The sequence below is a fragment of the Myxocyprinus asiaticus genome, chromosome 7 (genome assembly GCF_019703515.2).
Source record: "Myxocyprinus asiaticus isolate MX2 ecotype Aquarium Trade chromosome 7, UBuf_Myxa_2, whole genome shotgun sequence".
NCBI lineage: Eukaryota > Metazoa > Chordata > Actinopteri > Cypriniformes > Catostomidae > Myxocyprinus > Myxocyprinus asiaticus.
Genome location: NC_059350.1, coordinates 40,296,279 through 40,323,102, shown reverse-complemented (window position 1 = coordinate 40,323,102; position 26,824 = coordinate 40,296,279). Strand labels below are relative to the sequence as shown.

General features: G+C 41.9%; 1 protein-coding gene across 1 annotated transcript in view; it reads right to left on the bottom strand.

The window, feature by feature from the left end:
* The window catches only part of LOC127444132 (zeta-sarcoglycan-like), a 473,893-nt gene that overhangs the window by 91,969 nt on the left and 355,100 nt on the right, over nt 1-26,824 (bottom strand). Inside the window, exon 4 of the mRNA XM_051703346.1 lies at nt 18,576-18,663. Coding sequence (XP_051559306.1) covers nt 18,576-18,663 — 88 coding nt within the window. The remainder of the gene's footprint in view (nt 1-18,575; nt 18,664-26,824) is intronic.

Below are 26,824 nucleotides of genomic sequence, written 5' to 3'. Positions count from 1 at the left end.
ACAGCTTGAGTCATGCTGTAACTTCATCAAACTCGAGTTATGCTGTAAATTCATCAAAAAGATCAAACACTCAATTTGCTGATATAATTTTGCTGAAATATTGTTTTTGTTTTTATGTGTAATGCATTACTATTCCCACATATAGTGCCATTTGCAAGGTAGGATCAGACATTCAGGCTACCCTTAGGTTTTGTCTTCCAAGTAGCACAGTGCAACAACTTGTCTTTTAATTAAACATAAATTGACTGGCTGGAAGAACATAATATAATAATAAAGAAGGTCCAAGGTGCCAACTCAAGAGATCACTAATCATCATAATGGTGAATTCAATCAAAACACAACTATTGATAACAAAACAACAAAACTATTAAACTAAGACTTCTATTAAGTCTGAAAAAATAATTTTGTACGTGTTTTTTTATTTTGCATAAAAAAATGCATTTGCCAAAGCATACATACTTATTCAAGTGCAAAGGCGTGTTGGTATTTCACCATTATAACCCACAATGCAGTGTTATACTGTTATTTTACTGTGTACAGATGGTTGTTGTTTTGTTTTTGTTTTTTCAAAAAAAAAAAAAAAAAAAAAAAAAAAATACACTGTTCAATCCTGGCAAAATTGTTCATTTAATATGTACATTGCTTCTAAGGTTGATTTTTTTTTTATTATTTGACTTCTCATTAGACAGACAAGTGAAGGCTGATGTGAGATGATAAAGAACAGAGTTGTTGGTCAGAAATATCATGAACACTAACCATGTTCCACAAACTAAAATGTTTATGGGTGGGGGTTAAAATATACACTTCAAAATGTCACTATAGCTTTCACCAAAATGATATCATGATTTTAAATGTTCATATTCCCCTAATGCCTTGCACAGAACAGCTATTTACCGTAAAACTAGTCACTTCACAGTGAGCCTGCTCTTGATCTCCCAGAATGCAACATTTTTAACAGCAAACTACTGTATTTAAGAATCACAGTAGATTGCTGTAGGAATTTGGCCGTAAATTTACAGCAATTTTTTACAGTGTAGAAATGTGAAAATGGTCCAGATGGAGCAAATGAAATCTTAAATTCCTGGATAAAATCAGACACATTCAATCACCAAATATTTCCTGAATTGTTGTGTACAGCATGGGCTTAGTATATACAGGTTGTGGGGTTGGTAGTTGGCTTCATATTTGTTTGCTTCACGTTTATCTAGATGTTTGCAGGACTCGAAAGTTGGAGTTGCGAGTGCTTGATCACTTCAGTGATTGTTCTCCAAGAACGTACATATAAGGAGCAAACACTCATTACTTGGGCAAAGACATCCTCACTTTCATAAAGCCAGGCAGACTGCAACAGCTCACGAATCTCCTCTCCTTCCACTCATTCAGGTGATTTTAATGAGAAATGATATGCGACGGATATTAACGACCTGCTCTTGAATATTAATTAATACAGATTTACCCCTCATTAAAACTGAGGATTGATGATTAATTGTTGTTTTGAGGTTAGAGGAAATGAAAGCTTTCTCTCAAAGTGAAGTGGCAAGAATAAATGACCTTACTGTGGAAAATCCAGATGGTGGGTTGAAATGAAGAGATACATAATACAAATATTGAGGCTGCAACATATTTACACATGAAGTCGGCATGATGTTTCCAATAGTTTCAGTACCCTAGGATCGCGACTGTATGCCGACGTACTGAGCTGACATGTAACATTGTTATCAGACATTTTTGCAGTGGTTTCCAGTTGTCTATCTTTCCACCTGACGCGATTGGTAGCACGTTGCATCAGCTGTGTGGGAGACTAGGGTTCAAAGCCAGGCAGTAACCACATTTGAATAATCAATGATAAGCATGATTGAAGGTTACACTTTTCCCTCTAACATCACTTTTTTACTCCACTAACGCTTTTTCTCTTCATTGTATAACGTCCTGTAAAGATGAAAACAACTTGCTTCACTACTAGCTTTTGGCGACCTCTCCTGGACATAAATTGAGCTCACATGTGCCCATATGCCCTACAACACTTACCGCTTTGGCCACGGGGGGCAGTGTTTCAAAATTCCGGTCAACGTATACCGATTTTGCCGAAAGAAAAATCGGTCTGCTCTTTCAGATTTCACTGTGAGATCAGGCTGAAATATTAGTATGCAACAATCTGAAGAAAACAAAAACGTGACATTTGTTATTTAAACCCTCATGTTCTGTTTGGGGTCTGAGACAACCCAAGGCCATTTTAATAGCTCAGCATACCTATCAATTAAGTATCAGGTTGATAATTCATGACTTCTCCAAATCTTATGACAACTTATTATAAACAACATTTTAGCTTGATAATGCACATCAAATGCCACCTTTAAAGTGTTACATTACTTATATTTGAGGTTTCAAAGTCCTCATATATAAAACATGAATAAATGCAAAGAATTTTCACATACTACCATTCTCTGATTGTTTTAAACAGTAGTGCATTTCTGCCAGTTGTTTGTTCTTATTTATTTATTTACTTTTAATTATTATTGCTGGAATCAAATTGATCAGAAACAGAAACAGCCTTTCTTTACTGGATATAACAGTAACATTTCTGAATAATACATTTTTTTTTGTTTTTTTTTTTTGTGATACAACAGAAAGGATAAATTTTCAGTAATATCTAATTATTCATGTAATATAATGGGATTTAATTCAATTGTTTTAATATGTTCCTCTGACTTAAAGGTTAAGAAAAAGATATCTAATTATTCTGTTCTACACATACAGCTTTTGGGGTCTCTGGGATCCCAAATATAAAGAACATAAAGCCAATCTCAACAGAAGATGAGGGTTAAATTTGTCGGTTCAATTAAAAAATTACCTTGAGCTGAAAGCATTGTGAAAGTGCATATACTGCCTATCAGTCAAGGCTTTTGCAGGTTTAGAATTAAATTGCAAAATAAAGGTTGAGTGACAAGGTGGGTCACAAGAGCATTCTTTACAATACCCTGTACAGCAAAATAATAATGTGCCATACATATTCTGCTCTATTATCAAAAAGATTCTGAAAGAACGCTGTTGATATAACACAGCGTTTCTGATTCTGAATCACTTTGACCATATTGAGTAAACAACCTGTGCTGATGCAAGCCAAAGAAATGTCCATATCTGTCCCTCTTTTTATTTCTGTGAAAAGGCATAAAAATATAGGGCCTTTAATAAAATAAATAATTCAATCCTTTGAATGTACCTGTATCACAAAAAATGGCTTGTGGAGAATTGCTGCATAAAAAAAGGAAAACTGAAAGGGCCAGAAAAAACATTATAAGCAAGTAAAGATAAAATATGTATCTAAACTTGATGACTATCATAAATAAAAGGTGAAACATGTGAATTTTGATCACCTGCATTAATCGGTAAGTGTGACTTCATGTGTCTGGGTGTGGTTTGAGGACAGTGTAAAGAGACGAATAATCAAAACTGTTGTCAAAATCGGCAAACACATCAGAGAAGACTGATGTGTGCATTTATACACATTAATCTCCATACGCATTTACGTACTTTCTCTCTCTCTCTCTCCATATTCTTGGAAGGCTGTGTTTAAGCTCACTGCCTCTAAGCGGCAATGTGTTATTGCAAATGATGATATTAATTTAAAACTAGCAATTTATTATGGCTAAACTACACAACATAAAACAGCACATTTAATTTCTAAACGGTCCTCAAAATGCACACATCCTTTGCAATGTATTCTTACTCTGATTAATTACTTGGAACTAATCACTGAAATCATTGGGTTTTTGGTGCCACAGAACTCTTTACTGGTGGCTCCCATATGTGTTTCGAGTACTTTGAGGCTGCAGTTTTGACATTTTCAGGTATTTCTGCTTTTAAATGTATTCCCCTATGCCCTGCAGTGGATGCAATGAAATAAAAACTCTTGATATAATAATAAATACTGCTCTCATTGAAGGTACTGTATTAAATGATCTTCAATTTACCTTTAACTCTCTAAATCCTTTATGCACCAAAACAGCTAAAGACCCCATGAAATCCAAATTGGAGTTTTGTGGCTTTTAGTCCATGTGTGTTAGCTTTGAGGTCATCTACATGCTAGTGTTTAAATTTATAACATTAACTTTTAGCAGATACACAGATACAAAATCATTTATTTATTTATTTATTTTTTTTTTTTTTTTGTGTAAATGGACCGAAAGTCTGGTGCTTGCCCTTATTTTTCCCAATAAAATGCTCTCCAGATTGAGAATGTCCATTCCACCATAAGAGCCCTTCAATATCTCCTACCCCAACTTCCTGTTTCAATAATACTTCAACACTTGGTCGCTAGGTTGCTGAACTGTTGGTTGCTAGTAGGTGTTACTATTTAAGTGCAGTGCCCGTACCATAAGGCAGATCACATGAGCACCCTATCTGCACTCCCATTTGGCATTTACCGTCACATTGCTGCTATTTTGCCACAAGTCACCTCAAATCCCTAACTCTCATGAAAAATGAATGACACTTTGTCGCTGCAAATCGCTGTCAGTGTCAACACCCTTATAGTGTCATGTCAATGTAAAGTGGTAAGTAGCAACATAATTTTTTTTTTTTTTTTTTTTTTTAATTACAAATTACTTAGAGCAGAGCAGTAGCAAGGAATTCTGGCCCCCTGACAGTAAATTTGTCTGGGCTCCTAACATAATTCTACTGGAATTGTTGAGCAGGAGTATTCATTCGATCAGTGATTTGGTCAGTTACCATTTCAAATTATGCTTTTTCCCCAGCAGGTGGCGACAAATTATATGTTTTTAGCAGTTAATTGAACCAAAGGCACCAAACAGTTAAAACATTTATTATCCTTTATTACAATTTCTGTGTCTACAAATTTTCTTGGAGACTTTAGGATAGTGTTAAGCATCATATTTTTGTTTCTTCCAAATTACAATAATGTATGTCTTCTAAAAATCTCCACTTTCACTTTCAGAATGAGAAAGTGAAAGTTAAGATTTATAATAAAAAATGACTTCAATATTGATCCGTCTCTCACCCACACCTATCATGTTGCCTCTAAGTACATACAGTAGATTTAACCACTGAAGTCATATAGATTACTTTTATGCTGCCTTTATGTGATTTTTGGAGCTTGAAAGGTCTAGCCACCATTCACTTGCATTGTATGGACCTACATAGCTGAAATATTCTACTAAAAATATTTGTTTGTGTTCCACAGAAGAAAGAAAGTCAAACACATCTTGGATGGTATGAGGGTGAGTAAATGATGAAAGAAATTTCATTTTTGGGTGAACTTCCCCTTTAAAAATTATCAGAAAGAATGTAGAAAGTTACATTTGATGTTTGCATTTCTGAGCATGTGTGCGTGGCACATCTGAGTCCTTACCATCACACGTCTCTTCCTGTAGTCCTTGACCACCCCCCAGAGCATGTTTTTATCCTCGCTCATGTCCTCTCTGTCACCCAGTGCTAATGAAATCATCTCCCACTCTCTCAAAAGTGAGAAGCCATTCATTATGCCATCTACACTTATAAAAATGAAGTCAATAAGATGATGGGGGAAAAACAGATGCTATGTTCCTATAGGGTCCTCTCAGTTGTTGGGCCTCTCCGAAGGAGGCGTTTGGACGAGAGGAGAGATCACAGCTGGAGTCGGAGCATGAGAACAGCCCATGCACAGATTATATTCATGTCCCTGATTTCAATCATCCACACAGGGACCTTGCGGAAAACAGTAGAGCACCGCAAGGTTAGGGGGAAATGATGGAGGGATGGAGAGAAAGAATGAAAGCAAGATCTGACAGCACACCTTTAACCATATCCTGGTTCTTTCAGGGTTTCCACACTTTTCACCCAATTAATTTCTGTGATTTTTCCATGACATTCACAGTTATACTGTTGTCACTGGAAGGGTTTTTATCCCTCCTGCTGTTTTCAGGTAATTTTCTGTGCAAATAAAAAAAAAGAAATCTTAATCTTGTTTTTCTTTAAAATGCAATTGGATTCTCCACAAAAATGAATAAGTAAAACAAACTGTATTGCATTTTTTTGTGATACTTGGTAAGCGTGTTTGGGTACACTAGGCGTTTGATAGCCTAGGTGATTGCTAGTGCATAGGGCAATAGTTACAAGATCAATCTATGACATGCTGTTCCCTTTTTGTTTAAGTTTATCATTAAACTATAATTTATATTGTCAAGCCAGTTCTTGCCTCTTCCTTTCCCTTATAATCCCTTTACATTGGCTGATTGGTGTCCGGACGTGCGTCATTCCGGCCCGGCCCCGCCCCGCCCTCCTCCACGCTACACTGCCAAAACACAAAACATTCAGTGAGCAGCAGTTCTGTGGATGGAAATGCCTTGTTGATGAGAGAGGTTAACAGAGAATGGCCAAACTGGTTCAAACTGACAAAATCTATGGTAACTCAGATAACCACTCTGTACAACTGTGGTGAGAAGAATAGCATCTCAGAATGCTATTGTGAGATGCGAGTTGGCGCTGATTTGGTGGCACAAGGGGAACCTACACAATATTAAGCAAGTAGTTTTAATGTTGTGGCTGATCGGTGTAAGGTTGTCCGAAATAATAAAAAATGGGAAATTGTATTATTTATTTTATTTTTTTTATTAAACACGCATGTCAAGTTTGTAGAAATGTAATCTTTGAATCTAATTTGGTTTCATACATTTTGAAATTGTCCACATTATTTAAAGCTTTACTTCTATACAAATTTACCACATTCAACAATAAATGTAAATTTTAGTAATTATTGGACTTTAAATTGCCTGCTCTGTGCAATGTTCCCATTATTATGCATAGTCCAGAGGTTTATTTGTAATGTCCTGTGGACAGTAATTTTATAGAGTCTGTTACCGATTCTTTATGTTCGGGTGTTTGACAGACAAAGGATTGCTTTAATAAACTGATGCAGAAGAAACAACTATTGGATGCTTTGAACTATGCTACACGTTGCACACCCACAATAATCTTAAATTTACACACTTTTGAAACTATCCGGTTACATTGAAGCACATCACTGAGCTCGGGTGTCATGCCCTAGATTGGAGCGTTTCTTATTAAATACCTCCTATTTATTTTTTGGGTATTTATCAGTTCCCTATATGTCATTCACTTGAGGTTGTGTCGATGTAGTGACACTAGGGGTCACTCTTGGGTGCCCCAAACACCTCTGCTTTTTTGAAAAAAGGCCAATAAGAATTGGCGAGTTGAATTTGCATGCCAATCTCCCGGACATATGGATATAAAAGGAGCTGGTATGCAACCACTCATTCAGATTTTCTCTTCGGAGCCAAGCGGTTGTATTCAGTGCAATGAATTCAATTCCCTCCAAAGACACACCTCAAAACTGCTGGATTTACGGCGCATTTCAGCGGCAACTTTTACTCCCCGGTCCCAGTCTTTCAGCTCCTCCACTCTCACTACCCTCGATGGTGGAGTGGCCAGGGAGTATTTGCTGATCCCCCAGGTGGATAAGGTGCTCATGGTGCACTTGTGCTCACTTCCGTAGCTCCCGTCCAGGGCCTGTAGGTTTACGTCATCCCTGACAACTGTGTCCTTCAGTGCCACTGGACAAGCCACCTCCGCCCTGCACACCATGGCTCTCCTGCAAGTACACCAATCCAAGGAGCTAAAAGAACAGCACGAGGGTAGTTCTGACCCGGGATTGATGCAGGAAATGCTCTCGGTGACCGACTTCGCTCTCCAGGCGATGGTCACAGCGCTGTCTCTGGCAGGTGATGTCCACCCTGGTGGTCCAGGAGCGCAACCTTTGGCTCAACTTGGTCGAGATAGGAGAGGCGGACAAGGCACGGTTCCTTGACGCCCCCATTTCCCAGGTTGGCCTGTTTGACGACACCATCAAGGACTTTGCCCAGCAGTTCTCAGCAGTGAAGAAGTAGACGGAGGCCTTACAACATATCCTGACCTGGCACGGCTTAAGACCCCGCACCCTGTCTGCTCGTCACCAAGAGCGTCCTCCTGCAGCAACAACACCGGCTCCACCGCAGCCCACCCCGTGGCCCGGCTCCGGCGTGGAGCCCTCCGTAGGAAGCAGACACCACCCGTCTCACAGCAGGCCGCTAAGAACCCGAGGAAGGCTTTGAAGTGCCCCCGAGACAGGCGACCCAGGGGCGAGGAGGCCCGCTTCTCTGGAGCTGGTCGACAGACCACTCCTTCCCCGGTGGAGGGCCGGGAGGAGAATCTTTTATTGCCACATGCCCAGGAGGCTGCGGCACCCAAAAGCTTGACAAAAGAATGGTTTCCTCGTCTCCTGGGTCACATGTCCAGTGCACACGGCCATCGTCACGACCACCGTCCATTGTTCCATTTTGGCAGGTATGGCGCTCCAGCGGCAGACCCCCTGCCCATGTGCGCCCAGCTGTGGCACAAACACACCCACATGGGATTGGTTCCAGTGGACTACGGGGACGAGATTCCTCCTCCCCCCTCCTCGGCCAATCTTATGGTGGGCGGCAGGAGCCAGGTACAACACAGTGACGGTAGCGTACCTCAACCGTCAAGGTGGTCTGCGCTCCAGTTGCATGTCACAACTCGCCCGCTGTCTCCTCCTCTGGAGTCAGCAGCACCTCAAGTCACTATGAGCCACTCACATCCTGGGCGACCTCAACACCACAGTGGATGTGCTGTCACATCAGGTTACCCTGAGGGGAGAGTGGAGATTCCATCCTCAGGTGGTCCAGCTGATTTGGAGTTGATTCGGTTGAGCACAGGTAGACCTGTTTGCTTCCTGGGATCCTCCCACTGCCCGCTTTGGTATGCCCTGACCGAGGCACCCCTCGGTATAGATGCGCTGGCACACAGCTGGCCCCCTAGACTACGCAAATACGCGTTTCCACCAGTGAGCCTACTTGCACAGCACCCTACAGGCCCACACAGACATGTTTCTTGGATGTCACGCTCCTCGTGACAGCACCCCCCCGGCGAATTCCCCTGAGGAAGAACCTTCTTTTTCAGGGACGGGGCACCATCTGGCACCCACGACCAGACCTCTGGAATCTCCACATCTGGCCCTTGGACGGGACGCGGAAGACCTAAGTGGCCTACCACCTGCGGTGGTAGACACGATCACTCAGTCTAGGGCTCCCTCTACGAGGCGCCTGTATGCCTTGAAGTGGTGTCTGTTTGCTAAGTGGTGTTCTTCCTGACGCGAAGACACCCAGAGATGTGCAGTCGGATCAGTGCTTTCCTTCCTGCAGGAGAGGCTGGAGGGGTGGCTGTCCCTCTCCATCTTGAAGGTGTATGTAGCCGCTATTTCGGCTCATCACGGTGCAGTAGATGGTAAGTACTTGGGGAAGCATGACTTGATCATCAGGTTCCTGAGAGGCGCTAGGAGGTTGAATCCCTCCAGACTGCATTTCGTCCCCATGTTGGACCTCTCTGTAGTCCTTCAGGGTCTACAGGGAGCTCCCTTTGAGTCCTTGGAGTCAGCTGAGCTTAAGGCACTCTCTTTGAAGACTGCCCTCTTGACTGCACTCACTTCCATCAAGAGGGTAGGGGACCTGCAGGTGTTCTCTGTCAGCGAATCATGCCTGGAGTTCGGTCCAAGTTACTCTCACGTGATCCTGAGACCCCGACCGGGCTATGTGCCCAAGGTTTCCACGACCCCTTTTAGGGATCAGGTGGTGAACCTGCAAGCGCTGCCCCAGGAGGAAGCAGACCCAGCCTTGGCATTGCTGTGTCCTGTGCAAGCTTTAAGCATCTATTTGTATCACACGCAGAAGCTCCGAGCAGCTCTTTGTCTGCTTTGGTGAACAGCGGAAAGGAAGCGCTGTCTCCAAACAGAGGATCACCCACTGGGTCATTGATGCCATCACGGTGGCATATCAGGCTCAGGATATGCCACCCCCTGCGGGGTTACGAGCCCACTCTACCAGGAGTGTGGCGGCCTCCTGGTACCTGGCCAGTGGCGCCTTTGGCAGACATCTGCAGAGCAGCGGGCTGGGCAGCACCCAACACATTTGCGAGGTTCTATAATCTCCAGGTTGAGCCGGTCTCATCCCGTGTATCGGCAGGCACGAGCGGGTAAGTTCCGGGACAGCTGGCCGGGTGTACCACTTGCGCATAGCGCCTTTCCCCTCCCTCACACTGTGGCATCCCTACAAGTTTTACTCAATAAAAGCTCTACTCAAGATCACGGCCGTATCTATGTCTTGAACAATGGGGAGGACCAAACCATTTTGAGGGTGGGGGGTCGCGGATGTCCTTAGTCCTTTAAAATAGAAAAAGCGGTAAACGCAATAATTTTCTGAATAAAGGCTTTAAATGCATATTTTTTTTTTTTTTTTTTTTTTTTAAATGCGACCAAAATTTTTGGTTTTAAATTATATGTTTATTTTTATTTTTTTAATTCACACAATACAAGACAAACATTGCTAGCAATTTGCCTGTTTCAGTCATCTTTTCTTTTTTTTTTCTTTTTTTTTTTTTTTTGGCTGTATCAAAGAAAAGACAAATATAATTTGAATTTCTTTCCATCACTGATGTACACCGACCAGCCACAACTTCAAAACCGCCTGCCTAATATTGTGTAGGTCTCCATCCTACCACAAAAACAGCGCCAACCCGTACAGAGGGGTTATCTGAGTTACAGTAAAATTTGTCAGTTCGAACCAGTCTGGCCATTCTCTGTTGACCTCCCTCATCAACAGGTAATTTCTGTCTGCAGTTGTGCACTGCCACTCACTGGATGCTTTTTTTTTTTTTTTTTTTTTGCCACCATTCGGAGTAAATTCTAGAGACTGTTGTGCATGAAAATCCCAGGAGATCAGCAGTTACAGAAATACTCAAACCAGCCCATCTGGCACCAACAATCATCCATGCAATTATCTAATCAGCCTGTCATGTGGCAGCAGTGCGGTGCATAAAATTATGCAGATATGGGTCAGGAGCTTCAGTTAATGTTCACATCAACCATCAGAATGGGGAAAAAATGTTATCTCAGTGATTTGGACTGTGGCATGATTGTTGATGCCAGATGGGTTGGTTTGAGTCTTTCTATAACTGCTGATCTCCTGGGATTTTCATGCACAACAGTCTCTAGAATTTACTCACAATGGTGCCAAAAACAAAACAAAAAAACATCCAGTGAGTGGCAGTTCTACAGACAGAAATGCCTTGTTGATGAGAGAGGTCAACAGAGAATGGCCAGACTGGTTCAAACTGACAAAGTCTATGGTAACTCAGATAACCGCTCTGTACAATTGTGGTGAGAATAATAGCATCTCAGAATACAGGTTGGTGCTGTTTTGGCAGCACGATGGAGACCTACACAATATTAGGCAGGCGGTTTTAATGTTGTGGCTGACTGGTGTATCTGTAAAATGACATGTCATCAAAATAAAAATGCACAAAATTATTTTCTGTCCTTAAGTTGTCCCTACTTTGAGTTATAGATTTCTAAGACAAAATCACTTGAATTTTCTAAAAAGGTACTTCAGAAACTTACCAGATAACCACATTTATTCAATTTCTTTACAATATAATGTACACACATTCGCTCTTTGTCTTAAGCCTAATATGCTGAAAATGGCTCCGTTAATGTTTCACATTCACAATTTTTAATGGCATCCTAATCGCGTACTGTACGTGACATATTTTCAATTCAAAATGGCAAATTTTGCAAAATGGAAAATACTTTGCACCCTTGGAAATTACCTTCAGTTGGTACTTTTTTTTAAACCTTTATGTTATTCCTGCAACAACTTACAACAATTACACAGCAGCACATAATGGACTGCAGCAGAACAGCAACAAGGATATCAATTATTGGGGGGGGTACTTGTCCCCCTCAATGTATGGCCCTATGGCCCTATGGGGCAGAGACATTAAACTGGTTAACAGGTTAGACATTTAGTGGATTAAGAGATTGGATAACTAAATGACTATTTGCGCTCCGATATTCTGATGGAAACACAGGATTTTACAACAAACTGCACCCCCAAATGCAGCTGTAGTAGCTCAGGGTGTAATGATGGCATGTGTATGTGTTGTCACGCTGGACATCTGGGTTCAAATCCCATACCTTAATATACTTTTTCCCATCTCTATACTCTTAATATTTCCTATAATCCTACTTATAGTAATAAATAAAAAAGATTCCTCGCAGTGATTTGGTCATAGTGAAGGTCGGGGAGTTGAGAGAAGGATTTGATCTGGATAAAATTACCCATGGTTTTACTGCAGTAATATTGTAGTAACCATCTGTTTTGTTGGAAACTATGTAGTTCTGATGTACCATGGTGTTACTACAGTAACATGTTGTTAATAGTAGTTAATAGTAACCATGTTTAATATTGTGGTTACTATGATTTTACTAGAAAAATACCATGGTGATACTATGGTTACTGTAGTGAAACCATGGTTAATTTTTGTAAGGTAGGGTTAGGGGTTGGTGTTGGGTGTCTGTGGGACTCCAAATAAACACAATACAAATGCTGCAGTGATGCCACTATACTGTATGTTAGTATTTAAACAGGGATGTAAGAGTATCTGCCACTATTTGCACTTGAGTGTTTGGCAGCGGGGCCGTGGTCAAGCGTCCGTCCGGAGAGAAAGAAAGCGGTAAGGGCGCTTGCACCTGAGCTAAATTATGTCTAACACCTGTCTCTAATTACAGTGAGCACGGGGAGAGAGGCATAAAAGAGCCACACCGCCAGCAGACGGGAGAGAGAGCCTGGGTCCCCAAAGTCATTATTGTGAAGCTGATTATTACTGTGACACTGAAAACACTATTATTGTGAAGCTAAGAATTTATTATTGTGAACTGAAGAGACTATTATTGTGAATCTAAAAACTGATTATTGTGAAGCTGAAAAGATCAGTGTGGTCATTAAAAGCCTTACCTGTGAGTGGAGCAACCTGCCTCCCGTGTCCTCCTTATTGACTGTCCTTTACACTGGTGCCGAAACCCGGGAAAAAAATTCTTGATTGAAGATGGACGGAAGTCGCCCCGTAGAGTCCTCCCAGTTGGTGGAGATCCTTCAATCCCTCGCTGGCCTACATCAGAACCACCAGCAAACCCTGCTTGAGCTCTGGCAAGACCAAGATCGCCGGTTTGTGGAGATCCTACGGGCTCAAGCAGAGGACAGGCATGCGATCCGGAGCCTCCTCAGCCAAGAGGTGTCCCCAGCCGCAACCCCGGACACCCACACGCCGTTACCCCTGCCTGCGTTACAGAAGATGGGGACGGCAGATAACCCTGAAGAGTTCCTGAATCTGTTCGAGCGCACCACCGAGATCTGGGGCTGGCCGCTCGGCCAGTGGGCGGCCCGACTTATTCCACTGTTGTCCGGGGAAACCCAACTTGTGGCTCAACAACTGCCGGCGACGAGCCTTCTGGCTTATGGTGACCTGAAAAAGCCAAGCTGGTGAAGTCCGACCCCCCGTTTGCCTTCGCCCAACAGCTCTGCAACACCTGCCGGAGATGGCTGCTAGCAAGGGACCGTGGCGTCGATGGGATCATCGACCAGGTGGTACTGGAACAGTCAATACATCAACTGCCAAAAGGGACAGCAGAGTGGGTCCAGTGCCACTGCCCGGCGTCGCTGGAGGAAGCCGTCCGGCTTGCGGAGGACCACATGGCGGCGATCCCGAGGGCGGAAGAGCCCTCCTACTCTCTCTCCCCTCTCCCTGTGTTTTCCCCCTTCCCTCTCTCCTCTCGCTCTGCTCTCTCCCCAAGGCCCGTTCCTGCTCCACGCAGGCTAGGAGGACTTCAGCCACCGAGACCAGCTCCCCAGGCATGGGAGGCGACACCTTCTCCTGCCCCGATGCCCCACTGCTCTCCCTCTCATGTGCGGGCATAGTGCCTGGGCCAGCATGCTGGAGGTGCGGAGACCCGGGCCACTTCCGGGATCAGTGCCCTCTGATGGAGCTGGGGATGGAGGTACGGGTCTCCGACCTCCCGCAGGCTGCCCCCGACTGGGCCGGAGCGTACCGGATACTGGTAAGTGTCAAGGGGGGTACTCACCGGTTGTAATCAAACCACTATCCACCAACGCTTGGTTCAACCCGAGGCTTTGGGCATGGCTAAAATGGCGAGGTTGAAGTGTGTACATGGAGAAATTCACAAGTATCCTGTGGTGACGCTTACGATTAAATTCCAGGGGAAAAAGCATAGATTGGAGGCCGCGGTTAGTTCCCGCCTCACCTATCCGCTGATTTTGGGGACGGATTGGCTTGATTTTAGAAATGTATTGAAGGGAATTTGTGCGGATGGGTCCTGCACTAAATTAGGGAGATGTGAAATGTGCGATACTCTGGCAGGGGAGGCGGAACCGGGGCCGTCCTCGACAGCTCCAAGTCATAATGACGAGAGAGGGGGAGAGGCTGTAGCCCCTCCCCTTAGGGAATTCCCTGAGGGAGATTTCCCTTTGAAGCAGTCGTGAGACGAAACCCTCAAACACGCCTTCGACCAAGTGAGAGTCATCGATGGTCAATGACTCCAGCCAGACATCGCCCTTTCATACCCCTTTAGTGATCTCACTAAAAAGGGAGCTCCAGACCCGGTCCAGTGGACGGAGCAGTGTCAGCAGGCGTTCACGCAAGTTAAAGCCGCACTTTGCGGGGGGCCGCTTTTACATTCACCCGATTTCTCTCTCCCTTTTTTTTACAGATGGACGCTTCAGACAGAGGGCTGGGGGCCATACTCTCGCAGGTTGTGGAGGGGGAGGAGCGCCCGGTGCTGTACATTAGCCACAAGCTCTCATTGAGGGAAACTAAGTACAGCACCGTAGAAAAAGAATGTCTTGCCAAGTGGGCGATCCTCACTCTCCGATACTACCTTTTGGGGCAGGCCTTCACCCTCTGTTCGGATCATGCCCCACTCCAATGGCTCCACCGCATGAAAGACACCAATGCGAGGATGACCCGTTGGTATCTGGCTCTTCAGCCATTTAAATTCAAGGTGGTCCACAGACCGGGAGCGCAGATGGCTGCCACCGATTTCCTTTTCCGAAATGGGAGGGGAGTGGTAGGCAGGCCGGATGCCTCCCTGGCCTGAGTCGGGCGGTGGGGATATGTCGCAGTGGGGGCGTGGTCAAGCATCTGTCCGGAGAGAGAGAAAGCGGTAAGGGTGCTTGCACCTGAGCTAAATTATGTCTAACACCTGTCTCTAATTACAGTGTGCACGGGGAGAGCGGCATAAAAGAGCCACACCGCCAGCAGAAGGGAGAGAGAGCCTGGGTCCCTAAAGTCATTATTGTAAAGCTGATTATTATTGTGACGCTGAAGAGACTATTATTGTGAATCTAAGAACTGATTATTGTGAAGCTGATGAGATCAGTGTGGTCATTAAAAGCCTTACCTGTGAGTGGAGCACCCTGCCTCCCGTGTCCTCCTTATAGACTGTCCTTTACAGAGTGCAAATAGCTAATGCTATTTGCACTTAGTGCAAAGAAGGTGCTTTTTGTTGCTTTTTACACTTAGTGAAACTTGCATCTGCCTTATTTTAAGATTGTATTCATTTCCATGACTTTTCCAGTCCTGCAAAACACAACCAAATATTCCCTGATATATCCAGGTTTTTCATGGCCATGGGATCTTTTCTGACCACTGTTTTCCAGATGAACACAATACTGGAGGGTCACAAGGTGAACATACCCAAAAAAGGTCATCCTAAAGCCACGAGGACCATGACATATTACCGCTCTAAAACATTAAGCGACTCCCTTATGAACACAGGATAAAGTCATGATCGCAGTACTCTCCACTCCTTGCTCACAACAACACAATGGCGCATCAATCATCAGAACTTATGGGACATATTATAAAAACAGAGACCTCTGCACACCTGGGGAAAGCTATCATAGGACAACCCAGCTCTCTGGATCCCAGCACTCCATACAATTTCTATTTGAAGATTAATGTTCTTGCAGTGAGTGGGTTCAGGGACAGAGAGAACAGGAGAGATGGGAGAAGTAGAAAAAAAACAGTAAACAAAAGTGAGGATGTGAGAGGTGATACAGTAGAACGTTGCTATCTGTTTGGGAGTAAATCCTTTCCATAAAATTGCCTAAATGTTCTGACAATGTCGAGAGAGCAGTGCTAGCCTGAGGGCAATGGCACAGCAGACTCGTGTGTAATGTCAACACGGATATAAAGGGCACGAGAACTTACCTACTACAAATAGGTAACACACCCTCAGTGCATAAGTAAATTTACTCTCTACTCTTTACTCTGTGTACTTATTATAGATCCACCCATGGGACACACATAGCCTGATATGCAATATAAAATATTTGCATTTTTCATAATAAAGACCATCCGGGTCAGAAAATGCTTGCTGTTGTTGTCTTAACAGCAAATAGAACAGAGCTAACTATTCTGTATTCCAAATCTGACTACTCAATTTCTAAAAGCAGATCCTATAATACAAATGGTTAAGTAATACAGATGCATACAGTTCTGTCCATGAATACAGTGTATCCCTGCTGAAAAGGTTAGTGCTGGTTTGGTGCTGGTGGACCAGCATAGCCATGTTGTTCACCAGCAACACTTAGCTGGTGAAGTTGGTTGACCAGCATGATATTTTTGATGAGGCTGGTTAGCCAAGGAAGTCTTGTTGGTTAAGTATATATATATATATATATAGTCTTATTGTGTATTTCTTTATATACTTTATTTTCTATCCACTTTTTTTTTTATTTTTTTTTTATTTTTTTATTTTTTTATTTTTTATTATCTATGTCTTGTTGCTGTATTGTTTGTGCAATGGAAGCTTCTGTCACCAAGACAAATTCCTTGTATGTGTAAGCATACGTGGCAATAAAGCTCATTCTGATTCTGATGTGTACCGCTTTGGTAAATAAACAAGTCACATATGGAACCTGTTTGCAAAATCACCACCAGGTGGTGCAAAGGGACATGTTTTTTTGTACCTTTGTTAAATAAAAAAAAAAAGAAATTGCTTTGAGGCGTTCAGCTCCCGTCTACAGACGTTATATGGTTATAGCGGCACTTAGTGGTTTATAGCTGCAAATGCATAATTGCAGCAGCAACCATGGTGGTAAAATGACAATTTAGGGGTGTGTTTCCTGTACAACGTCATAAACCTCTCAACCACAACATTACGATGAATAGTTGGTGAAATTATCTAGCTAGTCACAACATCCATTGTCGAACCACGTTGGTTCGATAATAACTACTGCGAAAATTGAATGGATGTCAAATTATAATAGCTCATTCAAATGGACACCAGAAAGCCATTTATTACATGAAAGCTGTTTGAAACACGAAACTGGCATTTGCGTTTACATACACTGTGTAAGCAGCAGGGGCATTGTGCTGCAACAGTGGGGTTTCCCTCTTATGTCATGCTCCGTAACATAAATGCATGCACACTTTTCAAAAAGCGATAAGGATGGCGCTTATGCTTATGCATTTACATGTACACCAGTGTGTTACACTGCTTTCTTTTCTCATAATCCCGTAAACGGCATAAGGAACATGGCATTCAAAATCACATGACGTATCAGAGTATAGTTTTCTTCAAAATCTATGGAATAAACTGGAATAAGTGCATGTAAACGAGGTCAAAAGTTTTGACAGAATGAAAGACATGTATGGAATGACAGATATATAAGCCTCAGCAAAGTCGACACTGCAAACTAACAATTAACTAAGCTTCTGACCACAAGTGGAGAGCTGCAGTTCCAATTACACAACTTTGCGACTGTAGTGAGAAGAATAGCATCTCAGAATGCTATTGCGAAATGCTTGTTGGTGCTGTTTTGGCGGCACGAGGGGGACCTACAAAATATTAGGCAGGTGGTTTTAATGTTGTGGCTGATCGGTGTAAATAGATTTGTGACTGGGCTTCGGAATTAGCTAACCCAGCAAGACTTCATGGTTAACATGTTTTCCAGACTGGCCATGCTGGTCCATCAGTTTAGACTAGCACCGAACCATCATAAACCAGCCTGGACCAGAACGGAAATTCATGCTGGTTACATTCATCCATGTCAGCAGGGAAACTACCAAAGTTGTGCACTCCTTTGCTGCCTGATAACAATACCGCCTGAATTGTAGATCACATGTGAGGCCGTTGCCTTCTCTGTTCTACTATATACAGCAAAGATTTTATTTGATCTCTTTTCAAATTCAGCACTAGTCCATAAAAATAAAGTAGTGGAGAGCATCTAGTCAACTACTTGTTTTAGGGGTGGTTGCTTATGTTCTGATCTACTGTGGCAACTAGCTAGAAGCAGGTAGCTCCTTCAAAATACACACAAACATAAACACTCTGCCTTGCATAACCTAGGGTGAAAAAAAGAATCCCTGACAAGGGAAGCGGATTCACTGGAAAACAACAAAAATCTCCAGAAACCCCCATGGCTTCTTTGAGATAGAGTAGTAATTGATGGAGGTCTTAAACCCAGCAGGCAGCTGGCCCCACAATGCAGCCTGGAAATCATGGAAATATTGCAGTAGCAGAATGAATACAGGGAAAATAAATGTGTATGAAAAACCATAAATGAAATACCCTGCTGTGAAATTAGATTGTGTGAACTCAGGTGACATGTCCATAAAAATAGAGTTGGTTTAAAAATGCCACTCACCCACAGTGAGCTGTCCTGTCAGCTGGCCAATGTTATTTCGTGCATTCACCGTCACATTGCGGTCTGATTGTAGGATCAAAGGGCTGTCCTGAAATACACAGAGAAGAAAGAATCTGGTTATGGGTGCATTATAAAAGAAGTTGCAGTTCATAATTTTTAGTTTACTAATACTTTCTCCTATTCTAGTTCAGTGTGCAGAATTAACAATATGGTTCTATCAAAACATTGAACTGTTTGCTTGTTTGTTTGTTTGTTTGTTTGTTTGTTTGAGAATCCCGACCAGTACAAACGAGCATAAGCTGACAACGTATGTGGTCATGTAAACGCCTTAAACAGCTTTCCGCTTAAGGATAAATCGATCAACACGGGTAGATTTTTGCACATTATTCCGATTTGCATTGCAAATAAACACCTTTACTGGCATTCTTACTGGCTTATCCAATGTATGCAAGTGTTGTGTGTAAGGCTCTTCACAGTTTTACATCAAAAGCAGAGAATAACTCGACTATTTCAAATCTCATGTAAACATGGTTTTCTTACTCTGTCCAATTTTTTACTCAAGCTGATTTAGGGAATTATCAGCTTATTGGTTTGCATGTAAACAGGCTCTATCTGTTTTGTGACCAATGGGAGATGGGAACTTTTTGAGAAATCATTTTTAAAACAGTGACTATTTTTCAATTGCATTTGTTACCCCTCAGATTTCTGAGCCAAGTGGATTTGGGTTGCAACTTCCCACAAAAAATATATTAAATTAAAATTATTATTATTATTATTATTATTATTATTATTATTATTAATAATAATACAAAAATATATAAATAATGTGTTAAAAATAAAATTTAAGAATCACAATGTAAAAAAAGGAAAATATTTGTAACTTTTAAAATTAAGATACAACGAGCATAAACTGAGGACGATATTTGTAAAGGAAAGGTAAAAAAAAAAAAAAAAAGAGCAAATAACAGACTGGTGCAGGCTTAGAGGACAATGATAGGATGATTCTGTTTGATATGCTATGGTGCATGAAGGGTGTTCCAAAGGTAGGCAAATTCATGCTGTCTCTTAAGATACCTCTTAGGGAAATTCTAAGCAGAGAAGGCAATCCCATGTTGATTGTTGATTATATCAACATATATAAACAAACATAACATTATTTTTTATAATGTAGATAATAAATTAATATATTTCATTCAATCCTGAAAGGTGTTCATAAAAATTGTTCTGTGTAATAAAAAAATTATTATGTTAACCAATATTTATATCTGTCTGTTTTTTGTTTTGTTTTTTGTATGTGTGTGCTTATTAGAGTGTGGCACTGTTACATCAACAACATGCTAAGGTTGAATTCAATTGTGAGTCGAGTCTCCTGTACTAAGTAATATCTGTGTAGCACATGGAGTTGCTGCCTATGTAGCGTGAGATGCTAAAAAAAAAAAAATTAAAAAAAAGAAGAAAAAAAAAAGCACAACAGTCAAAGATTTCCATCTAGCACATTTAAATACAAAACAAAGGGGTGTGTGTATATGTGTTCATGCATGCAGGGGTACATGCTGTGGATCACTGCTGCCAGTGTCCTCTCTGTTCTGTGCAACTCTTATCCAACTGACCTGGACATTCCCTCCCACATCAGAGCCTCTGCTGTGGAGTAAATCAAACACAAGCCCCACTGAACACTCACACACACACACACACACACACACACACACACACACACACACACACACTGTACCCCAGTGGTGGACTCAGGCTGTCTGTGGGGCAGGGGTGAAAAATAAAATAAAAAGGGCACCAGCTGCATACAGTGGGGCACCAGCACGCAGAAATTTGTGATACATTTATGGTGAAACATTTCCAAACCCTGGTAAAGATTAAAATTGTTTTATTATCTGACTCAGATTTTAAATATAAGTACTACACCTCTGTAATAAAAACACACAAGGAACTATTAACTATTTAACCATTTATTTCACACACACACACACACACACACACACACACACACACACACACACACACACACTGAGAATGTGTCACTGAGAATGAGCTGTATATTGAGGAGCCTAGTCAGGGTTAGGTTTAGGGTTGGGGTATGTGTTAGTGGGTAGAGTTAATAAAATATGCCATGGCACCAAAGCAATGTAGTACCCTCTTAACCGCTGTAAACCGCTGTAACACATGGCCTCGAGTGACTTATTGCTTTAATACAAGGTAGGTAACGGCAATTCGATATAAAAACATCTCTGTATTTATTAACAGTAATAATCATAATACAACATTTTCCACCAAGCAATGTAGTTCAGTAGGCTGTTTATTTTTGATGAGCAATACAATGATTAAAAATCATTCTATGAAGTCGAATAAATAATTGTCACATTTAATATAGAATTTAATAGATTTTTCAATTGTATATTGGCTATTTTGCAGTGGCCTCAAACATATCCAATCATAATTTTGATTATGAAATTCATTTTATAAATCAGATTGAAAAAGATTAAGCTGAAACATACTGTACACACTTTAATGATTGCAAGATCACAAAGCCTTTTTAATTAGAAAAGTATTCTGTCACCACATGTTCATAAGTTGATGTTTTTTTTCTTCACACAAGAAGGCTTATGCCACACACTAAACACAGCAAAAACCTGAGAAAGCGAAGAAATGGGGAGCCTGCTCTTGTGGACTTTCACTTCACTGTACTTGTCAGAATATTGATCTGGTTAGTTGGCAGGTAGATCAATGCTGTGTTTTGAAGCTAATCTTGGGGTTGAATTCTCATGCCCAGATAAAAAAAAAAAAGAAAGAATAAAAAAAAAAAGAAATCTAGTCTCAGATCTGCTTTAAAAAAGTAACACATAAAAATACTCTAAATAATATATAGACATTATATATGTCAAGATGATTTCAGAATTCAATACCCTCATGAATCTGAATGGAGTATTTAGACCTGGGTAAGATGCATCATTTGTGGTCAGTACAGTGCACTGGTGGACAGCAAAAGTGCCCTCTTGGATGCCCTTATGGTAGATAAAACATGATAAAGTGCCCACTGCGGTGGCCCAGTGTTCAAGAAAACATGATGAAGTGCCATCTAGGGTGTCCTTCCAGTGAAGAAAATGTGATGCAGTGCCCTCTAGGGTGCCCCAACGTTCGAGAAAACGTGATGCTATGCCCTAATGGTCGCTCTTCCATTGGAACAATTTTGATGCAGTGCCCACTAGGGTGCCCCTATGTGCAAAAAAACTTGATGAAGTGCCCTCTGGGTGCCCTTCCAGTGGAGAAAACGTGATGAAGTGTCCTCTGGGTGCCCTTAGAGTGGAGAAAATGTGATGCAGTGCACTAATGGGTGCCCTTCCAGTGGAAACATTTTGATGCAGTGCCCTCATGGGTGCCCCTATATGTGAGGAAATCTGATTAAGTGTCCCAGTGGGTGCCCTTCCAATGGAGATAATGTGATGCAGTGCCATGTAGGCTACCCTACATGCTAGAAAATGTGTTGGCCTCTACGTGCTCCTACATGCGAGACAATGTGCCCTAATGGGATGCCTCTATAGTGGAAAATGCCCTCCTGGTGCACCTGTTTTTTTTTGTTTTTTTTTATATATATCCTTTTAAAAAACAGTTTAGTGGCAGCATGATTCTACCTCAATTTTATTTCTGTTTGGAGCCAATAAACTCATACAGACAGTTTTTAGAATTGTTAGCATGTAGAAGTTAAAAAGTTAGCATGGAGAAGTTATACATATCTTTAGAAGAAAAAAAAAAAGAAAAGAAAAACTGTCTGGATGATATTATTGGTTCCAAAAGAGAGTGCAAATGAGGTAGAATCATCTCTTGGGTGGAGTACCCCTTTATTTTTGGTACAATCCTCACACACACACTCAGCCACACCCCCTTTAGAATGTTCAGGTGTCAGTGGGTTTAGTGCAGTCTGAGCTGTAACCTTCACATCCCACTACAGTGTGTGAGGTAGGTTAGATAGCAATATGATTTACATTTAAACCAACGTAAAGATTGCAGCTTACTAAAGACGCATTACTAATGTGTGTAGACTTTATTTTCTGGTTTGTTTTGTTTTTTAAGCTGTACATCATGTGATGCCCAGATGCTCTTGCATAACACAGATTTTGAATTTATTCTATGCATGGAGATTGCGACACCTGTCTTCACTGAGACTGCCATTGCTTCTTCTGTACTCCAGAGAAAGGACCTTGATCTGTTAGTGTCATGCACCATTGTGGAAGGGGTCATGGGAAGGGTGAAAGTAATGAGGAATCAAGGTCCTCTTTTCAAAAGCAAAAGAACAAGCAGGGGCAGCTGACATTGAGGTCCATGATGAAATACTTGGACAAGCCAGACACAGAAACGTACCTCAGAGGTACAAGTACAGCTCCCAATCTTCTACAGAGGACCATCAAGCCCAGAACTTGGAGGAGCACTACCGGGGAAAGGTGTCCTTTACTTTTATTGACATCCTCTCCAAGGAGCTAGACAGGAGATTCAAGGGGAAGGATGACACCCCAACTGGGGCAATCCTATAGGGTCTTCACTGCCTTACCATCTCAAGTCACTGGAAAGGCAAGACAGATGACAGAGCTGTTCTATCTGTTAGAGATGTTTGCCAGCTTTATGACATGGAGGAAGAAAATCTTGTCACTAAACTCAAGGTGTTCTACTTATCCTATGCTCTTCCAAATAACAATGTGCAAGCTATGCTAAGGTGCCTTAAAGTCAACGATGTGGACACCATTTTCCCAACACTGACTAAGCTCCTATAAATATATGCCATATTGCCAGTGACAACCGCTTTAGTAGAGCAGTCATTCTCTAAACTGAAGCTGATCAAGACCCAGCTCACCCAGGACATCCCAACTGACCCATACTAGGTCATTGATATTTACAAACACATGGCCAAAAGAAGAATACTACTCTGATTCCACCACCCTGATCTCCCTACCGTCAGTGGGGCTGCAATTTAATTTTACAGCAAAAATTTAACATTCAAGTCACTCTTACCATTGTTTGGTGATTACTTTCTGGTTACTACGGGACAAGAACCTAAGTTACGGAGGTCAGACATGCCACAGGGAAAGGCGGCAAAAATGTCTGATAGCAGATGCTGCTTGTCAGTAATTCAGCATTATGGGGTTGATTTCAGGATACATGAACTTTCAGAAACTACTTTTCAATTTCCCATGTGATATTTTTGGCTATTTGTGCATGTGAATGTGTGTAATCCTGTGAATGTGTAGTTTGTACTACTCACATCCGTATCACACATGACACATTGATGCATTACAGTAAGTAGTATGTAGCCATATTCAAGCACGTAGTTAATCACTTCCATATACAGCAGAAAAAAAGAAAAGAAAAAAAAAAGACATTTAGAACAGCAATATCTGTGCATCCTTTCTCACAATGCATAATTAGATCCAGATGATATCACTCTAAGGGAGTAAAACACCATCATGTCTAATTACCACAGAAACACCCACCTACCCAACACTATATATGGGGCCACCAGCTGTGGCATGTTGAAGGGTGAAACAGAGAGTGTTATTTTCTGATGATGGTACATGTGAAGGCAGATGTGCAAGACAGGTCAAACCAGTTCCCTAAAGGAGCATAGAGAACTACAACCCTCTAATTTCACTAAAATGAGAGCAATAAGAAAGTTCTCATGGTTTACTCATATGATACAATAGCAATGCAAGCTCATTTTTAATTTTAATTGCACTACATTGTTGCAGCCCTCAACACAATGTTGAACACTCCTTTTGTCAAAATCCAACATGACCAGCTTGTGAAATTAGTCACCTGTTGAATCAGCAGCTCAGAGCTGACACATGCAAATAAACTCATGCTTGCATAGCTATGTTTCCCAAAGTGTTATACTTTAATCTGATCTTTATTTCCATTCATATCAAACAAATCCAAAATCTTTGTTGACACCTTGTTGTTCTTGTCCTTCCATCCTTACACAATGCAAGAAAAGGATACACACAGAGCAGGGCACAGAGAGAGAGAGAGAGTGAGAGAGAGCTCTAAAATTTGCTCTAACTTTCAACAACTGCCCTTCAACAACATAGTCAGCTTCATAAGAAATTGGTTTAAAATGCCTATTAAAAAGCACTGCAACACTACAACTACAATAATAATAGTAATGGTTATGACTCATAATAATCTCTCCTTCCCATTCCATCAACCAATCAGTTTCATTCTGCTTATCACTCTGCGTTTCTTGATGCATCATTACATTACATTTTCTTTTCTTTTATTACTTCAAACAACATAACCCTTTTCTTACAATCACGTGCACCATTCATTTTAAGAGTTCCTAATCTTAATCTATTTATAAAAGTATGAATAAAAAATTGAAAGAAACACATAATACATAAATACTTGAAAACAAAAAGGAAAAGATTAGCTGTTTCAAATTCATCATTCAGCAGTTGTAATTTCAATTTCTGGACAATTTTCTTTAATCTGAAAACTTACTGGTCTGTAAATCCACCCACACCTGTCTCCTTCAGTAATGTTCTAACAGAGTTCACAAATAATTCCAGATCAGGAAAAAAGCCTTCCACTTTCACCCCTTACATTGCTTTTGTTGACTGCTAAAACATCCTATTTTTTTCTAGAGTGTAAGTACTCCGAACAGACCTTTTCTGTGAGACTGAATATATGGAGTCAGACGACTTGCTTCCACTTCTCGGAGCAAACTCATCAAAGTCATTTGGCGTTTTGGATCATTCTCCACCAGCCCGGGCGGCTGACCGCCATACCCAGTCCACTGTTCCGGCCAGACCATCGGAGTCATGGTCCAAGGCAGAGCCCATGCAGATCGGGAGGACTATGCTTTCTCCGCAGTAGAAGCAGTGACACCTCACCCAAGAACTCTGTTTATATTGTGCCCATCCTGGCCATGTCTCCATCTCCTGTCCAGTAAAGGCCACCGCTCTTCAGTAGAACTCAGTAGAGCTACAGTAGAGCTCTTCTGACCATCGTCACCCATTCCACTAAGCCAGTTTCTTTTGTCTCTGGCAATCATTCAGAATAGATATCCTTCTACCTGGTCCAATCTCCATTGGTTCTGGTAGTGTTGGGGCATCCTTGGTTGGTCACGCACAACCCACACATAGACTGGTCAACCAATACTGTTCTTGCTTGGAGTTCGTACTATTTGTCTCACTGTCTTAACTCTGCTGTCTCCCTTGTCCAGTCTTGTGTTTCATTTCAGGATGAATCGGTGGATTTATCCGGAGAACCATTGGCATACCATGACTTGAGGGTGGTGTTCAGCTGGTCCCACACCACGACCCTTCTTCCTCATCGCCTATATGATTGTGCTATTGATTTGCTCCCTGGCACTTCTCCTTCACGAGGATGGCTGTTTTTGCTCTCTACTCCTGAGAGGGAGGCCATGATCAGGTACATCAATGATTTTCTGGCAGTCGGTCTCATCCACCATTTATCTTCTCCAACAGGGGTGGGTTTCTTCTTCGTGGAGAAGAAGGACGGCTCGCTTAGACCTTCCATAGATTATTGGGGGCTGAATGACATCAGGGTGAAGAGTTGTTATCCTTTGCCATTGATGTCTTCAGGTTTCGAACTATTGCAGGGAGCATTCGTCTTTACGAAGTTGGACTTATGCAATGCTTATCACCGGATCAGGGAGGGGTATGAGTGAAAGATGGCTTTTAACACTCATAGGGGGCACTTTGAATATTTGGTTATGCCTTTCGGATTGGTCAATGCCCCAGCTGTCTTCCACGGGTTTGTGAATGACGTGCTCAGAGACCTGGTCAACAGTTTTATGTATGTCTTTCTAGATGATTTTCTGATCTTTTCCCAGAATATCCAGGACCATGTCCAGCACATCAGGAAGGTGCTTAAGCATCTTCTAGAGAATCAGCTGTTCGAGAAGTGTGCTTTTCATGCACAGTTGGTTACGTTTCTGGGGTTCATCTTTTCATCCGATAGAGTGCGCATGGACCCTGCCAAGGTCAGATCCATCTCCGATTGGCCAACCCCAGATTTCTGCAAGCCTTGCAGAGGTTTCTGGGGTTCACTACTTTTTATCGTAGGTTTATTCGCAACTACAGCCAACTCGCCGTACCTCTTACGGATCTCAACTCCACCCGCATTGACTTTTGTTGGTCTCTGCGGGCCGAAGCCACATTTATAAATTAAAGAAGCGGTTTACCATCGTCCCTATTCTTAATACTCCTGACCCTTCATGTCAGTTT